At 37.5% G+C, this 17,755-nt stretch overlaps 1 protein-coding gene across 1 annotated transcript in view; it reads left to right on the forward strand.

Moving 5' to 3' along the window:
• The window catches only part of LOC121415776 (protein SMG5-like), a 31,163-nt gene extending 13,660 nt beyond the window's left edge, over window positions 1–17,503 (forward strand). Inside the window, exons 7-20 of the mRNA XM_041609105.1 lie at window positions 780–905; window positions 2,360–2,619; window positions 3,568–3,705; window positions 4,765–5,135; window positions 5,971–6,232; window positions 7,602–7,777; window positions 8,496–8,571; window positions 11,567–11,757; window positions 12,193–12,345; window positions 13,430–13,531; window positions 14,020–14,176; window positions 14,933–15,023; window positions 16,547–16,627; window positions 17,270–17,503. Coding sequence (XP_041465039.1) covers window positions 780–905; window positions 2,360–2,619; window positions 3,568–3,705; window positions 4,765–5,135; window positions 5,971–6,232; window positions 7,602–7,777; window positions 8,496–8,571; window positions 11,567–11,757; window positions 12,193–12,345; window positions 13,430–13,531; window positions 14,020–14,176; window positions 14,933–15,023; window positions 16,547–16,627; window positions 17,270–17,498 — 2,413 coding nt within the window. The 3' untranslated portion in view covers window positions 17,499–17,503. The remainder of the gene's footprint in view (window positions 1–779; window positions 906–2,359; window positions 2,620–3,567; window positions 3,706–4,764; window positions 5,136–5,970; window positions 6,233–7,601; window positions 7,778–8,495; window positions 8,572–11,566; window positions 11,758–12,192; window positions 12,346–13,429; window positions 13,532–14,019; window positions 14,177–14,932; window positions 15,024–16,546; window positions 16,628–17,269) is intronic.
• Window positions 17,504–17,755: the final 252 nt, after the last annotated feature.

Below are 17,755 nucleotides of genomic sequence, written 5' to 3' on the forward strand. Positions count from 1 at the left end.
CTACTGTCAAAGTCTTGATGCAGCCTACCATTACTTGCAATGCTAAGAGTCATTGTAAAAGATGTTGATGTATAGGGAGAGATATAGTGGGGTAGAAGGGCTGAGGAAGATGGGATAGGGGAGTCTACAGGCACAGACCCTGATTGAAATTTGAATCAACGAGTGGGTCTCCACGCAAAGACTAGCACATGTAACACTTGCGGAGGGCCTTCAGTACACAAGACATTATAGGCTGCACATTCAGACCCTTGACTCGAGTGAAGGATACAAATTTATGCACAGCAGACTAGGGATAGGGATTCATGAGTCTTGCCATGAGCATGCCTCGAAATCAGCCTGGGATGCTAGTCAGAACTCAATGTCAGGGACTCATTGGGGAGAAGGAGGAAGGAATGGGATGAGGGGCTAAACCTTGCTGTGTGAATTCCTCATAATCAATTAAGGACGCTGGACGGAACAGCTGATGGAATTTATATACAGACATACAGAGAGAGAGACTGACATCAAAACAGGCAAAGACTTTGCGGCAATCAGATAAACGAAAGTAAAGTACCTCATGAAAATTCTTCGGCAGAAAGAAAGGGCTTACAAAAACATAGGGAGGAAGAGAGAAAAAAAATGAAGAGATCAGTGCACTTCATTTGAATGGTAGTATAAGTATTTTCATGTCAGTCTTGTGTCCCTCCCATATATATCAGTGGCTAATGCAAAAAGTAGAATAAATAAACCAGTATTTTTTCTGATGATGTAGTTTTTGTCAATATTTTCTTTTTATGAAGCTGGTTATCAGATCTGAGGTTTGACGGTGCTATTGCCAACTTGGAAAAGGTCTTTGAAAGGAATCAGAAGAGATTCCACGAGTTGCCTTCGAGTCCAAGCCCTGATCTTCCAGCAGAATTACAGAGGTAAAGTTACAATTTGAATTTCTTCTTTTGTTACTCCTTTACTTCATCAGTGTAATGCCTTTCATTTAAAAAGAAATATGAAAAGTTAAAAAGTATGAGAAAGTCTTGTTAAACCAAAATCTATATCTGGCAAAGTTACATTTAACTAACTTTATGAAACCTAAACTGAAAAATAATCTCACTCTAGATCTCTAACACAAATAAGCACATGTGGGACAGTGAATTATTATTGCTTGGAAAAATATTTGGACGTTTGGATGGAATCCCATGCTTATTTTGCTAATTTCTCAACAATTATTCAATTCCTTCCAGAATCCTTTGGCACATGTTTTTTTTTCTTATTTTCTTGGGTATGCAAACAGACACTTGAGTGGTCATTTTCATGGGATTCTATACAAACTCATTTTGAAATTGTAACCACAACTGGCATTTATCTTGATAGTGAATGCTTAAAGGGGAAGTTCACCCTGAAGAAAACTTTGTTGTAAAAATAGCAGAAAAAATAGTGAAAAATATTAATGAAGGTTGAGGAAAATCTGTTAAAGAGTAAGAAAGTTATTAGAGTTCAAAATTTTGGATTTGTGACGTCATAAACGAGCAGCTGCCCCATGTGTTATGTAATATAAAATGTATGAATTAAAATTTTGTATGGTTCCTGATGACTTAATTTTGTTTTCTTTTCATGATCGGGTATGAAACGATTTGTCTATTGATATACAAAAGTTACAGTGAAAACCATTTTCAATTTTCTAAAAATATGACATTTCATTGATTTTTTACCATTCGCTATGTAGGAATGCTGCTCGCATATGACGTCACAAATCAAATAATTGAAATTCTAATAACTTTTTAATTATTTGATGAATTTTTCTCAAACCTTCGGCAATATTTTTTATTATTTTTTCTGCTATTTTTACAATAAACTTTTTGTCAGGGTGAACTTCCCCTTTAAGAGTTGAGTGAATATTATACAAACAATCCACATCATTGTGGACATTTAGCAAGAGTTAGGTGCATGAGGTATTGGAACAGTTCTGATATGCCTCAGGCATTGGCAAGAGGATAGTGCTGTCATACTAATGACTGAACAAGGTGTATTTTATGTTTTATAAGAAGTGCTGTGGGTTCTTGTTACTTGATAAATTACCCGCTTCTCAAAATCAAAACCGATCAATAGAAACAAATTTTATGTATTGACTTTTGCCAAAGGATGCAAAACACAACTATCATTAACCTGGCTTCTTCCGAGCCAGCACTTTATCAAGTCTGCAGTACCAGTCAAACTTTCCTTTAAGCTAAAAATAAATGAATGGTCACATTGTATGGTTCAGCCAGTCATTTGATTAGGATTCATATCACCATTTTAATGAGAGCATTCCAATTTGTTTTAAATATGAGCACTTTGAATTTTTTCATGTGTTCACTTTCATGTGTTTTCCGTTGTGTTCCTGCAGACCACGGGACATCAAACAGTTTCTGATTCGTTTCCTCTACCTGCAAGAATTGTTCCAGCCGAGCAACAAGACGTCCACTGACACCCTGCCGTCGCTATGTCAGGAGGTGCTGCAGGGCTTCCACCAGTGCATGCTGCATGGCGCCGTACCTCATGCAAGGCAAAGGGACGAGGAGGGCAGAGAGAGCTATCTGTCGAATGATATTATCTTCAAATTGGTTGTGCTGACTCTAATGAGTACATATAGGCTGCAGAAAGCAGGTTAGGACTTGTCTTGACTGTGCATTGGGATTCCATGATACTTGCTCTGGCTACAATTGCCCATAACATATTCTACACACTAATCTAACTTCAACCCTAGATTTAACACTATGCCCTAATCAAAACCTAACTCTAAACCGGACATTAACCTTTATTGCAACCCAAATCCTAACCCTACTTCTTGGACGAAATAAAGCCTGGAGCAATTGTCGGGTCATAGTACATTTGACCTTTCTCATTGTATGTGTCGGCTACTTGTACACATAATCTGCATGAATTGTTGTTTTAATTGAAACTTTACAATGTATTTCACAGAGTTGCCAACTGATTTTTTTGCTGTAATTAGCTTGTTTTTCTTAGAATATCATACCTCAATTGAGAAAAATTGTCCTTATATGTCTCTTTTTTATAAAACTTACCCTACCATCAAAAATTGGATGAATAGAATGTCAGGGTATGGAGGGCAAGGTCAAAGGTCATTTTAAGGTCCATATTAAAGAAATAATTAAACAGATTGCAGTTTCCCATTCATCGAGGTTGGCAGGTGTGGTTTTAAGGTTCATGTTTACAAATATTTCTTTTATGGGGATTGGAAATCCCCCCCTCCCTTATGATTTTTTTTCAGATCAGGTTTCAGGCAGATGTATTTTGATTTGTATCTAAAATTTTCAGATAACGTTTGAGCTTACATGTATGATCACTGGTGGGTATTTCATAAAGCTGTTCATAAGAGCAAATGACTTGATGTACGACTGGTGACCCTTTCTAGTGCCAAGTATTATATCCCTGTGTAATTGATTTCGGACCTAAGAGCATGTTCCATTCGTTTGTAAAGTCCTGTGTAACTTTACATACAGCTCTATGAAACACCCACCCGGTGTGCAGTTTGTAAAGTTTGTTGTGATTTGATGAATATGAAAGAAATTTTGAATTTGAATTTCCTTCTAGGTTCCAAGCAGACATCCACAGCTGTTGTCTTCACCCTCGCCTTGTTCTCGTACATACTCAACCATCTTTGTGAGAAACTCAACAATGCTGTCTACAGAAAGATTTATCCCGACCAGACTGCTACTGCTTTCACAAAAGGTAGCTGAATGTTGATCTGTGTTTCATGTATTTTGGGTGATGTTAGCAGAAGCATCATGGGAGAGCTGCCAAGTAGTATGGATTTTCCGTATTTAGTACTGAAAAATGAGAAGAATACTGATGGTTTCATGCAAAATACTGATTTCTTAAGTTTCATTTTTATGTGTTGTCCTATGGTATTTCGTTGAAAATACTGATTTCCTCGCCACAATACTGATTTTTAGCTTTAAAAATAATGAAATTTTCTTGTTCAGGTTGGCAGCTCTGTCATGGTGTAGTGGTTCTAACTCTTACCTTTCAATTAAAGTGTTGCTGGTTCAAATTCTTCTCCAGACATCAATATCTTTCAGTCAGTGTCTGAACTCGGCTCAGGTGGGGTGAATGGGTAAAATTGATTCCTTTTCTTCTTTAGTTCCTATTGCTCTCAGCTACAACTGGGGTAGTAATATCATACTATGTATGAAATGTTCATCCTGCCAAAATGTTTGATTTCAGAATACCCCAAATATGATTTGAAATACTAGAGTAGTTTTGAAGAGAATCCATGAACGTTATATGAATTCTAAGTTGTTGTTTTTTGTGACATCATATGCAAGCAGTTGCCCTAATGTGTCATGATTTTTTTTTCCCAGTGAATTCTAAATCAGGCCGAACTCTCATTTATTGTAGTAGAGTATATGCAAACAGTACAGTGTAGTTGTACTATTTGTACATGTATATATATATATATATATATATATATATATGTATGTATATATATGGATGCTTTATCATTTTTTTTTCCTTTATTGTAAATAATGATGTGTCAGGGCTACTGCAAGCTGATGATGTGCACATTTAAGAAATGGAGCTGAACAAGGTTTTTCTGGTGACCAAAAGCGCCAATTGCGATAGCCTTAAGTTCCCACCTCAACTGCCTTGTAGCTCGCTAAATGACAGCAGTAATCGCCATGCCTTCCTGTGGGCTTGATGGGAGGGCTGAAACTCTCTACTGTTCAATGTTCTGAACCTTAGTATGAATAATTCAGTTGAAAAGAATTACCCTCTTCTAATTTGTAGCCCAAGACTCGGGTGGATCAACCGACGGCCGAGCCAGTCCGGCCAACACCATCACACCTATCCTGAGCCAGGACGTAGACAGCGACGGCACTGTCAAACCAGCCAAGAAGAAGCAGCAGAAGAAGAAGCCCAAGACGGTGCTGAAGGCCATGCGACGCCGTCGTAAGAGGGCTGGGATGGGGGCCCACACCAGTGAGGAGTCTGACCTCAGCGAGGGGGAACCGGGGGAGGACAATCAATCCAACGGTAGCTCTGGAGAGTCTGGGGAGGAGAGGGTTCTGGCTGCTGAATCAGATAGTGATTATTTCATGGACAGCCAGGAGCTTGAGCTAGATGATGAAGAGGCTTTGGAGAAACATAATGTTCATGAGGTATAAGATTATTAATCTAAGTGTAATGATAATAATACTAATAATGATAACAATAACAATATTTATAATAATAATAACAGTAATAATAATAATGATGTGGAAGAGGTTCATCGTGGTGAAAAATTGAGTAGTAGAAATAACCAGTTGTCTCACGATGTATCAAGCGTAGTAGGAAAGTGACGTTTCGTCTGCAAGCTGCTAGACTTAGTCAGGCAATGAGCAAAGACACTGCTGCGCATGGGGTTATATAGCGTCGGGAGCTATTGTCCGGCTCCACTTGGGTGTGAGCCGCGCTGTGATTGGCCGAAGCCACTGGCCAATCAGCGTCCACGCTGAGGTCAGGAATCGGCCGGTGTGGGCGCCGCGCGCTGTGAACGGTGGATGCAGTATGCCGTCCGATAGTAGGCAACCACTCATCAGGGATCACAATGCCGCTGTCCCTTTTCATATTGCTCGGGTGTAAACGGATCTGAATTGCTTCCTTAATGATAATAATAATATGCAATGTTTATATAACACTTGAGCAACTTTTAAAGCTTTGTCTTTCTCTTCGTAATCAGTTATTTTTATATGGTTTCATTATTTAACTTATATGACATAATTCTCTCTTTTATTTGTAAGCAACAGTTTTGGTTTATTTATTGGATAAATCAGAGGCTTGTAAATATTTTCTCTAAAAGGCATCTCATATGGCTCATCATAATATATCAGCAATACAAAGACACTCCTTGGAAAGACCTTTCATCTACGGTACTTTGTACTCTCTTATGTATTGACAACAAAATAGATATCCTGTGTAATAAATATTTTAAAACCTTTATCCCTTCAACTTCAGGATTTCCAGACCCCTCCCCCAGGTGAAGGTGAGGAGGTCGCCCTCAACATCATGAACGACATCATGGTGGAAGACATGTCCTCTCAACTCATCACCCCTCCCGCCGGCCCCACCCATACCCCTCCCGGTAGGCGTAACATCCGCCTGGCACCAAGCTTCGACGCTTACACCAAGGAAACATCGTCTTCAAAGACCAAGGAAGATGGCCAGGATAAGAAAGGGGGATCCCCCATGGGGTCCTTACAGACTTCTCCAGGAAAAGGTATGTGTAACAAGAAATCTATGGTTAGGATTCACAAAGAAGAAGAAAGGGGATCCCCTATATTGTCCCCACAGACTTCTCCATGAAGAGGTATGTGTTTATACAAAAAATCTATGGTCGAGATTCACAAAGGAGAAGGAGAAGAAGAAAGGGGACCCCCATATGGTCCCCACAGACTTCTTCAAGAAGAGGTATGTGTTTAAACACAAACTCTATGGTCAAGATTCACAAATGAGAAGAAGAAGAAAGGGGACCCCCATATGGTCCCCACAGACTTCTTCAAGAAGAGGTATGTGTTTATACAAGAAATCTATGGTTGATATTCACAAAGGAGGAGAAGGGGGATCCCCGTATGGTTGTCAGAGACTTCTTCAAGAAGAGGTATGTGTAACAAGAACTCTGTGTGGCCTGGATGTACAAGGAAACTTTGAATCCGTTTCTTATGGTTTACTGGACTACCAAGCCCTTCTGAAATTGTTCAACTGTTTAAAAAAGCATCAATTTGGTGTACAAAAATATGTGGGCTGTGTGTCAAACAATCCTGCCATGTTTATTTTGTGATCTAGCCATCCTTTATGTGTTGGAATGGTAGTATGTAAGTTTGAGAAAGGTGGTAGATTAAAGCTTGGATTAGTGGTGTTGTAGTTGTGGTAAAGTAGTGGTATGAATTTAAGTCACATTTTGTCCTGCTGGTAATCTGTGTATTGTTATACAAATAATGAACGTTAATGAGTGCAATGGACATAATACTTCATGAGGTAAAAGATGTGATCCATTTCATCTTTCACCGAACGAGGTATTCTTTCAATTGCACAAATGAAAAGAACAATCATTATTTGATTTATATGACTCCTAGAAAAAGATCCTTTTTCATTTGAAATTTATGAATTTTGATGCAAAATATGCTCATGTTAGGCCAGCTCAGTCTGTTGATCGTCGCATAGGCTTACATACAACATGCACGCGGCTGCACACGGGTGTTTTTACTTGTGTTGCCTGCTGTCTCCGTGCGCGCGGACAAAATCGTATGGATCCAAAATTGAATAATGAATGGATCGGAAATTGCATGGATGATGACGTCATTGTAAAATGTGCTGAATGATCAACGTCAAACAACCAATCGAATGGCAAGGATTTATCTAGGTGTCCTATAATCCCAGCTGCTGTCCAGCATCTCCTTATTTAAACACTCCCCAAACCACTTCTTTTTCCTTACTATAAGTACACACAAACCCTACAGCGTAATATACCATATGAACACTTTTTAAATAGTTAAACCATGGATACGGCTGGTAGTATATATGGAAATTAATATGAAGCAGCAGTGATTTAAACAACTCCCTACTTTTTCATCATGTTCTTTTGTCAGAAAACAAAGATACCAGTGTCACTAGTGCTTCAACCAGCCCAACGGAACTACAGACCAGTCAGATCCCTCTACCGCTGATCATGGAGATATTGACAAGCGAGGGCCTCCTACCTGTCATTAAGATCCTCACTGATTGGCTGCGGACTAATGAAGACTTCATCATAAAGACAGCACAGGTATGTTATTATTCTGTGTTTAGTGAATTTTTATTTTTTTTTACATATTAAAGGTTTCAGTAAGACTTCCACATTTTTGATAAGATTTGCATATTATGTACAGTGTATTATCCGATACTCACACCAAATATAAGTGTTGCTGTATACAATTAACTTCATGCTCATGCTGTAATATTAAGACATATATATTCAAAAATAATTTTAAAGTCTTTATAGATGGTTTTGGCATAAAATCACAATTACAATCAATTCAAGAATTCTATAATTGATTGTATTTGTAATTTCCAGCCCAAGGGGGTGTTTCATAAAGTGGGTTGTAAGTTAGCATTTCTACATTCACAACCACTGACATGTTCATAAGACATCTCAAATTAACGGTTTTATCTTAATGGGAGTCACTTTCCTACAATTGCAAATCAAATGCTGGCTCGTAATACACTTTTATTTCAAATGCCTATTATCAAGACTCAATCTACAAAATTAGTGTTTACTTAAAAATTGAAAATCTGATTTGCCACCGATCTTCATTTCATAATGCATAAAGTTTGGTGTAATTTACAAACAGTTTTATTGGATACCGCTTGGATATGTCACGTGAATTCTTAGTGGAGGGTTGTGGACTATATTTAATAACGTTGTTTGCGCTAATACATATACATGTAAATATAGCTACTTGTTGATTCCTGAATAGATGTATTTTATTTGATCTTTTTATCAGAGTTCTCAGCCACTCTGGGCTAGACTAGCCAGTCTCCTCAACATGTGTCCCCATGAAAAGTCACTTGTAAACCAAGGTAACTATGCTATTGAAATATTTTTTTTTTAAAGATATTTTTTTTATTAGAAAGTTAACAACAAACAATAACTCTTAATAATATGTGTTTGTACTAGAATAGCAGTTTGTTTTAATGATTATGGAATAACTGTAGAATGCAAGGCAATAATTTGGGATATACAGAGCATTACGTGAGGTCTGTAGTAGTGTTGTCAGTCGGTCCGGGATCGGGATGAATTCCCGGCGGTCTGAGGCTCCGAGATGGTTCCGAGACGGTTCCGGGATCAATCAACTTAGACCGTATCCCGGCAGGAAAATAAAACCAATAATGGCCAAATTCATGTTGTAATATTTCCTTAATTAATAATTGTACTTACGAAATACGGGAGAACAATTTAGTTTCAACTGGCTGTGTGCACATGCACCTCGAAATATTACGCAATTACATCTGTACTCGTCGATCGCATGAGAGCATGCACGCAATCTAGCTTTGCACACGGCTCCGAGAGATCTACGCAGACAACAATCGTCTACTGTATAGTCTCATGTGCAGACCTCTTTCACCTCAGTTCGTTTTACTGAGTCATTCATTTACCCCATACTTTCGAGTTGAATCTGCTACGATATGTATGGACTAGTGAATTTATCATGAAATAATTTACTAACAATTGACGATGATGATCTATGAGTATTTGCAAATTTAGTCATTTAAAAAAAGTCGACATTAATTTTGTGATGATTGTATTTGTTGGGGTATTTTTTTGCGAAAAGGTTTGCAAATAACAACTAGACGAATGCGCACCATGTTTCAGCTGGTTAGAGCCGGGAGAGAGAGAGAGAGAGGGGGGGGGGGTACGGGAAGTGTTTGGTCGTTCACGACTGGGGACCATCTGACACTGTTGACTTGATGTTTACAATTGCAAACCAGTCGGTCAAATCATTTCTCCTAGATATATTTCGACTTAAATTATAAAATTGTACCCAAACGCTGTTAGAATTGGCGATGTTTAAAGTGGCGTTGTTTAAACTTTGAAACAACATTGTTTTGAAAGTCATATCATACCCTATATGTTGTAAAAATATGTTGTTAAATGCATCAAACAAATTTCCAATGATATTAACAGTTTTAAATGATATCGTTGGAAATTGCAAAAAATATTTAAAAACAAACTGTTTAAAGTTTTAAAAAAATTTCTATTGGTTTAATAGTTTAAAAAATAGTTGTATATTGACTGGCTTAAACAATGTTTCTTAATATTTAAATAGTTGTTCAAAATATTTTTTTTTACTGTGAATAGTCTGAGTATCTATTCAAATAATGTTTTCTTGATCGAAAGTAATTCATGATTAAAGAAAAAATGAGTTTGTTGTTTTGATGCGAAGTGCCGGCCGCCGGGACTAATCTTGTGTAAATTTCCAAATAAGCTTCTCTGATAAGATAGTATTCACTTTTCTCAGTAGTAGTGATATCAAGGAGATATCTCCTTGGTGATATCATACTGTTCAGAGTTACGAGAGAGGGAGAGAGAGAGAGTGAAACTGAAAGTTAATCCATATTCCGGGCTAGCTAGGGCCACTGGCTCACTGACAAGACATTACGCAATTTGCTTATAACTGTCAACCACGTGCGCACCGACCACAGATCATTGGACTGTCAGATCCGCAGCTGGATCGACTAAAACATAATTCGGGTCATGTCAGTGGTCATCAATGTTTACAGTTTGCGGTGGTGGCATGCTTTGACTGTCTCATCATTATTTTCCCCACGTTTTGAGTGAATGTTTACAATTTGCGGTGGTGGCATGCACACTTTGACTGTCTGGTGCACCGCCAGTGCGCAGTGTGGTTGAACCGTATTTAAGGCTGGAAATGTAGGTATACAGTTTTGGATTGCATTTGTGCGTGGAGATACGTTTCGGGATTCGGGACGAGCCGGGATCCCGATAAGGAAATTTTGAAGTTGCCGGGACGGTTTCGGACCGGGATTTTTTTTCTAGATAACAACACTAGTCTGTAGGTACTTGTAATAAAAATAAAATTCTATTCTGGGTAATACCTGAATAACATCCAAATAGCGTTGAAGTCCCCATGATATTCATTGGTACTAGAATATGTTTCAAAATTGAAGGAATGACTTGACCATATGAGACAATTGATAGGAATATACAAGTCATTTCATAAGCGGAGACTGTAAGTCATAAACCTAAATTCACATCACCTGGTACTGGGTAAACATGCAACCCAGAGAGACCTTGACCGGTTGTCAGTATATTTTCTTCAGCTGGTTTCCATTAAACCTGTTGAGGAAGCCAGTTTAGAAGATCACTTTACTAGTGTCCTTATCACCATCTCCTGAAGTGGTTTTCAGAACGACTTTACATAAAGTACTCTTTAAAGGTCAAGTCCACCCCAGGAAAATTTTCATGTGCATAAATAGAGAAAAAGCCAACAAGCATAACGCTTAAAATTTCATCAAAATCGGACGTAAATTAAGAAAGTTATGACATTTAAGAGTTTCGCTTATTTTTCACAAAACAGTTATATGCACAACTCAGTGACATGCAAATGAGACAGTCGGTGAGGTTCCTCACTCACTATTTCTTTTGTGTTTTTATTGTTTAAACTTTTGTTTTTTTACAGATTAGACAATAAGGACCAAGTTAAGTCAACCATATGGTATTGTACAATGCTAATTCCACATGTTCAGGGAGGAATTAATTGTTGTGTCACTTGACAATGAGGAGAAAATTGGAATATTTCATATAATAAAATGCAAAAGAAGTAGTGAATGGATGATGTCATCAGTCTCCTCATTTGCATACCGACCAGGATGTGCATATCAGTGTTATGTGAAACTAAGCGAAATTTTAAAATGCCATAACTTTCTAATTTTACATCAGATTTTGATTAAATTTTCAGTGTTACGCTTGTTGCATTTTCTCTTTTTATTCAAATCAACTTTTGGATTGACTTGTCCTTTACGACTCCTAATTTTCTGATACCATTGTGAACAGATTGGTGTGGTAGCATTGCCCTGAGACAGCTCCTTGAGGGTGCTCTCAACAGTGGAAATGGCAAGACATGGTACCAGCCTATTCCTCTGACTGAAGACATTGCTATATGGACCATGCCGCCTCTACAGTACCTACAGAAGAAGATGAAGTTCGGAATCCATCATGACCTGGACCTGACTGCACAAGAAGAGGTTGGTATTACAAATAATGCATGCCAATAAGGGTATCAGTAAGAATTGTCAGGCCTGTTGCACAAAACTTTGCCATAAAACTACCAATCAAGTGCATCACACTGACTAAATTTCTTTCCAATGGAAATTAATTCAGTGGCAGAAATTCGAACCTGTGGCCCTTGGATTGTAAGAAAAGGGTTTGAAGCACGTTTGCCAATTTGAGGATGCCCATAGACAGTACAACAAGAGTTTTCAAACTCCCATAACTTGCTTATTTCATAACCGATTTTGATGAAACTTTTTTTTAATTGTTCCTCTCATTTTACTCTTTCCAATAATATTCTCTTCTTGGGTTTTGGTTTCCTTTAATCTCCCTAGATACTACAATAAAAAGGGCCAGTGAAGCTGAAAATTATGATTAAAAAAATATCATTAACTGACTCTTCCCTCCAGACTGTCATACGAGTCCTGTGTCTTCGTCAGTTTGGTTACTACCTGAGCAGTATCGAGGGTATCAGTCTTTGTTGCGAGGATGATCACTTCATCAGTGAAGCTGTAGACCAGTCTGATGAACAAGAAGATGACGAACCCCAGCAACAACCACAGGTGAGGGTTTCTTTGAGGGTCTATAAGTTCTAGACCTTGTTTCATAAAAGATACAGTCGACATAGTCAACATAGGATATCTCTGATGAGAGTAATGGAGCAATGGAAGGTCGAGTTGCAGTTCAATATTTATCAAGAATCAAAGGACTTACATTTGATTTTAGGACTTAAAACTTGATCAGCATTTGAGCCTGGTTTCTTGCAATACCCCAGTATAAGTCTATAGCAAACCGGGTACAAAAATGAGCAAGTCCGTATGTAAACCTGTCCCGCTATAAATGAAAAGGCTGTAATGCTGAATACATTCAAGGAATTAATCCTGGCGGTACCCATTTACCACTCCTGGGTTGAGTGCAGCACAATGTGGCTCAATTCATTGCTGAAGGAAAATCTGTCTTGTCTGGGATTCGAACCCAGAGGGTCAGATGCATAAAAAGTAGCAATTGCTTTTGCTAGGCTTTTGCTTGCTTCTGTATGCATAAAAATGAGCGAGCAAATGCTTTTGCTAGTTAGTTCAAGCAGTAGCTGACTGCTAGCACTTCCTTGACGATCAAGCTATTGCTTAAAAGCATATGCATGAAGCACTTGTGCGTTTAAGCACTTGCTTGGGTTTTTTCAAGCTCCTTGAGAGCAGCTTTAGTGTTTGCTTGATCAGGGCGTTTACGTTTTTTAATCATTTTTATGCACCTGAGAGAGAACCCCAAGATGTATAGAAGCCTACATGTACATGTTTTCTTCCTAGTAAGTGCAAGTTAAATTCCAAATATGTAAATTTGTTGAAAAGAAACAAGTTATTTTGACACCATGTCTAAGGAAAAGATGTTAAATGAAAGAAGCAGTAATTTGCACTGCCACACCTTTGCTTTCAAGTCCTGCCTTTTCTGTGAGTTACGCTGCTATTGTTCAAGCCGCTAGCAATTGCTTTCTGAAAGGGTTCAAGCACTAGCAAAGGGTTATACATATTAAAGCTATTGCCGAGGCATGATCTTTTGCTTGGCTTGCAATTGTTACTTTTTATACATCTGACCCAACAAATTAAATGGAAAAGGGAAAAATTACTTTGGAATCAATTTTTTTTTCTGTAGGATGATGAATCTCAAGGAAGTGGTAAACCTGAAGAAAAAGCTGATGATGGAGAAACGAGGAGACAGCAAGTTATGAGAGGAATGGCCCAGCTTAGATTACAGGTAGGTATCAATTTAAATTTTTCCTGGATAAGATGGTTTGGGACTGTGGTTCAAGTTTTAGTAAAAGTTTAATTTTCAATATGAGAGAGAAGTTTCTGTTTTATGAATATATAAATGAATAAATAAATAGATAAATGAATTAATCAATGAATAAGTAAACAAAGAAATTAATTAATAAATCAATATTAATTGATTAATTAAATACATTTGTATAATGAATGAGTGAATGAATGAATGAATGAATGAATGAACGACTGAAATAAGGGATGGTTGGATAGATAGATAGATAGATATGAATGAATATATAAGTAAAATAATAAATCAATAATTAGATGGATGAATGGTTGGAAGAATGAAAGACCAATGGACAGACAAAAAAAAAGAAGTTACAAGTACTTTATGTAGTGCATTACATTTAAGAAGCACTTTCATTTTCAAGGTTGACTTTATTGTAATTCTTGTATGAATATTTGTTGTTATTTTTTCAGTCTGAAGTAAGTCAGCTCGAAGGCAGTATAGAACCCCTGGGCATGGACACTCTTTCCCCATACCTGATCCCAGATACTGCTGTCTTATCCAATCAGCTATCAGTTGTGAGATCGTTAGTCACTACATCACGATTCATCTTCATTATACCTAAAGCAGGTAAGTGTTGTAGTAGTGTTTGGTTTTAGTGTTAATAGCATGGACACTCTTTCACCATACCTGATTCCAGATACAGCCGTCTTATCCAATCAGCTATTGGTTGTCAGGTCTTAAGTCACTACATCATGATTCATCTTCATTATACCCAAACTCGGTACATGTTACTGTAGTGTCAGTGTTTGGTGGTAGTGTTAAGGACCCTACTTGAATGTGATTCATCTTCTCCTTGTGATTCTTATGGAAAAGGTGCCATTGTTTCCAATATCATTCATCTTTACTACTTTACTTGAAGTAAAGTAGCCATAACAAAATAAAAGGGTTGAATGTTAAAAAATGATTACTGTTTGTGACCTGCCACCAAAAAACCAACAGTATTGAGGGTTTTTTAGATTTTCATTGAGCTTCAAAGAGCACATCCTAAGCTTTAAAATGATATATAACTTGGCAAAATTGATAGCCCACAAAAGTGCACAGTGACTACAGGACCTCAACATCTTCCTCAGCCCTTGTGTCTCTAGCTGGAAGTTTTAATCTCTATACACGCTGTCTTCTTGCTCAGTGTACCCTCTTCCATAAAATTAATCATTATCTAGTTGCTGTACCTGTCCTCCTACCATTGGTCCTGCCACATAAATAGGACGACATGATCACAGCCTTAAATATGCTATCCTGAAAGCAATCACTGATGGGTGGCCAGTCACATTAAATGGAATTGCCCTTCTTCATCCTGTGCAAATATTTTGTGTTTTCTCTCAGTTGTTTCTCAATTAGATGTCAACAAGAAATACCAATCCAAGGCTCGAGAAGCAATTAAGTTCATGGAGAAAGAATTCCAAATTGGCAACAGGTGAGTGATTCTTTATTAGTTTTCTTTGGGTACTTTAGTATGGGCATGTTTTCTGAGGAGGGATGATTGGCATGCTGGTTTGAGGACGAAGAATTGGTTCCAAGACATTTGGTCCTGCGACGGTTGCTCTGATGGAAAAATCTGCTTGTTAACCCAAACATAAAACTGAAACGTGCATAGTGGAGAGGCTGCCAGGAGTGCCAGGTGTTTCTTAAATGCAAAGTTTACTACATGTCGATATTTGATCTTGGTTAAAGCAATTCATTCCCATTTGTCAAAATACCAAGGAAAGGCACATGAGCATAGTCCTGTCATTTGTAATGACATCAGGGGAAAAAAAATTACATGGGGACTTGGGCGATTTTGCCCCTGAAATGCCCAAATAAACCATGGAAACTAAAAAAGGAGCCCTGGAAAATCCCAATTCATTGCCATTTTAAAGCTTTTCCAATGTTGCCAAATTAGGCAGTAAGAGGGGAAAAAGGTAGCCCCCCCCACAAGAAAAAAAATAGAAAAATGGAAACAAAAATGAATGAATAAATAAATAATTAATTAATATAAATAAATGAATGAATGAATAAATAAATGAATGAATAAATTAATGAATGAATAGATAAATAAATAAATAGATAAATAAATAAATAAATAAAAAATAAATAAATAAATAAATGAGTGAGTGTATTTATCTGGAGTTTATGTAATTCATTTGAATGAAATCCTTAATAAAAACGTGCAAAAAAAGTGAGTGAGTGGGTGAGTGAGTGAATGAATGAATGAATGAAGGTATAATAAAATGAATAATTTAATTAATTGATTAATTAATTAATTAGTTAGAAGAATGTTTTACCTGAATGTCATAGGTAATGTAAATTGATTCATGATCATCTCATTGCTCATGAATCACATTGTTAATACGATTTTTATATGCCTGTCTCGACGAGACGTATTATGGTATCACGCTCGGTGTGTCCGTCCGTCTGTCCGTTCGTTAACTTTTTCTTGTACAATGATAACTTCCGTTTAACTTAACCTAGGCTCAAATAATTTTGTGTGTATGATGCTATCATGAATCCCAGAAAGCCTATTAATTTGAGGTCAAAAGGTCAAGATCACAGTGACATGTTTTCATCTTACCCTTCTGCAGTCCTCGTTAACGGGATAACTTTTAGTTGAACTTAACCGAGGCTCATATAAGTTGGTGTGTATGATACTAGCATAGATCCTAGCAATTCTATTGATTTTGAGGTAAGAAGGTCAAAGGTGAAGTCGCCATCTTCCACTTTTCTTGCTTGACCAATAGCTCAATTTTCTGTGTTACAGACAGGAGTATTATGTGCTTGCCTTAGCGACATTATTGTTTATTTATTTATTTACGACGCGTAGGATGGAACACCCTATCAGTAAACGCTGTTTTTCATAGGGGTCCATAATACGATGACATATTAAAAAAGATGTGTTGTAGTATTTTTGGAAATAATTCATGTATACTTGACAATACCCTTTCTCTTTGTTCTGTTCTAAAGATACTTAAGAGCACAAAAAGATAAAGAGAGTCTACGCTTTGACGACAACTCCAAAACCAAGATAGATGATGTTAATGTCAGGTAAGACATTTCTGGTCTGTTAATAATTCATAACTGGAAGGCATTTTCTCCAGTTTGATGGGGAATTGACACCGTTTGGATAACAATCACGTATAGTAAAACTAGATTTATTACCAGCAGACGATATGTACATGGTGTATTGCTACTGGAAATTGTGTTATGGTAAAGTCATTATTAAGCTAATCTGGCATAGCCAAAGAATTTCTTACTGGTGCGTTGAGTTTGTTTTCTAAAAAAAAGTCTCTATTACAGGTATATCCTATACTTTCATTAAGTCCGGGGTCAGCGTATAATAATCTACTCCCCATGACCTAGTGATCCTTGGGGTTGTAACTCAGATATCCTTGCATGATAAGAATGAAAATAATGATTTACGTAATAATAACAATTCCAATGAATGCAATTTCATCTTACAATTTGAATTTGTTATAGATGCTCAAATCGCACAAGTAAAGGAGGAAGCCAAAAAAATGACAAAGGAACACCAATGTATTATACTGAAATTAATTGATAACAGGAATTACATTTACCAAGTTTTTAGTGTAATCTTAAATACACTGTATTATGGCAGACTGGCTAATATAATTTTCAATATATGATTTCTATTTTGATTTTTTTTTTTTTTTTGCTTCACTTTCTCAGAACCTTCTGCAGCATAGCGGAATGTGCTCATTTCTTTGCCGTTCGCTCTGGGGATCCCTCCTTGCGTAGCCCTGCCAACCCTACCCCAGGGGGGATGGTCACCATTCTCACACACCAGGAGCCATCAGACAATCCCAGGGTGACGGCCACCATCGACAAGCTTCTCAACGTCGGTGTCGACGTCACCACGGCCAGGGATTTCCAAGCTAGGTGGCAGGCCCATACGTGAAGGGAAGATCCAAGGTGAAAAAAGGTATGCGGACAGAAGTAGGATGTTGTTTGATAAATTGATGGATGCTAATCATGTTTTGTAGAGAGTTGCAATTGATCCAATCAAAGGTAACTATTGACAGCCACTGATGACAATCCAGTATTTTGAAATTTGGGAGGGGGGGTGGTTACAGAAGAAAGGGCGAAAAAAGGTTCCTCACTCCAAGTAAGACCAAATTTGTCCTTTTAAAGATCTCAGGGGGGGGGGAAGGGTGA

Source organism: Lytechinus variegatus, chromosome 5, assembly GCF_018143015.1.
Source record: "Lytechinus variegatus isolate NC3 chromosome 5, Lvar_3.0, whole genome shotgun sequence".
NCBI lineage: Eukaryota > Metazoa > Echinodermata > Echinoidea > Temnopleuroida > Toxopneustidae > Lytechinus > Lytechinus variegatus.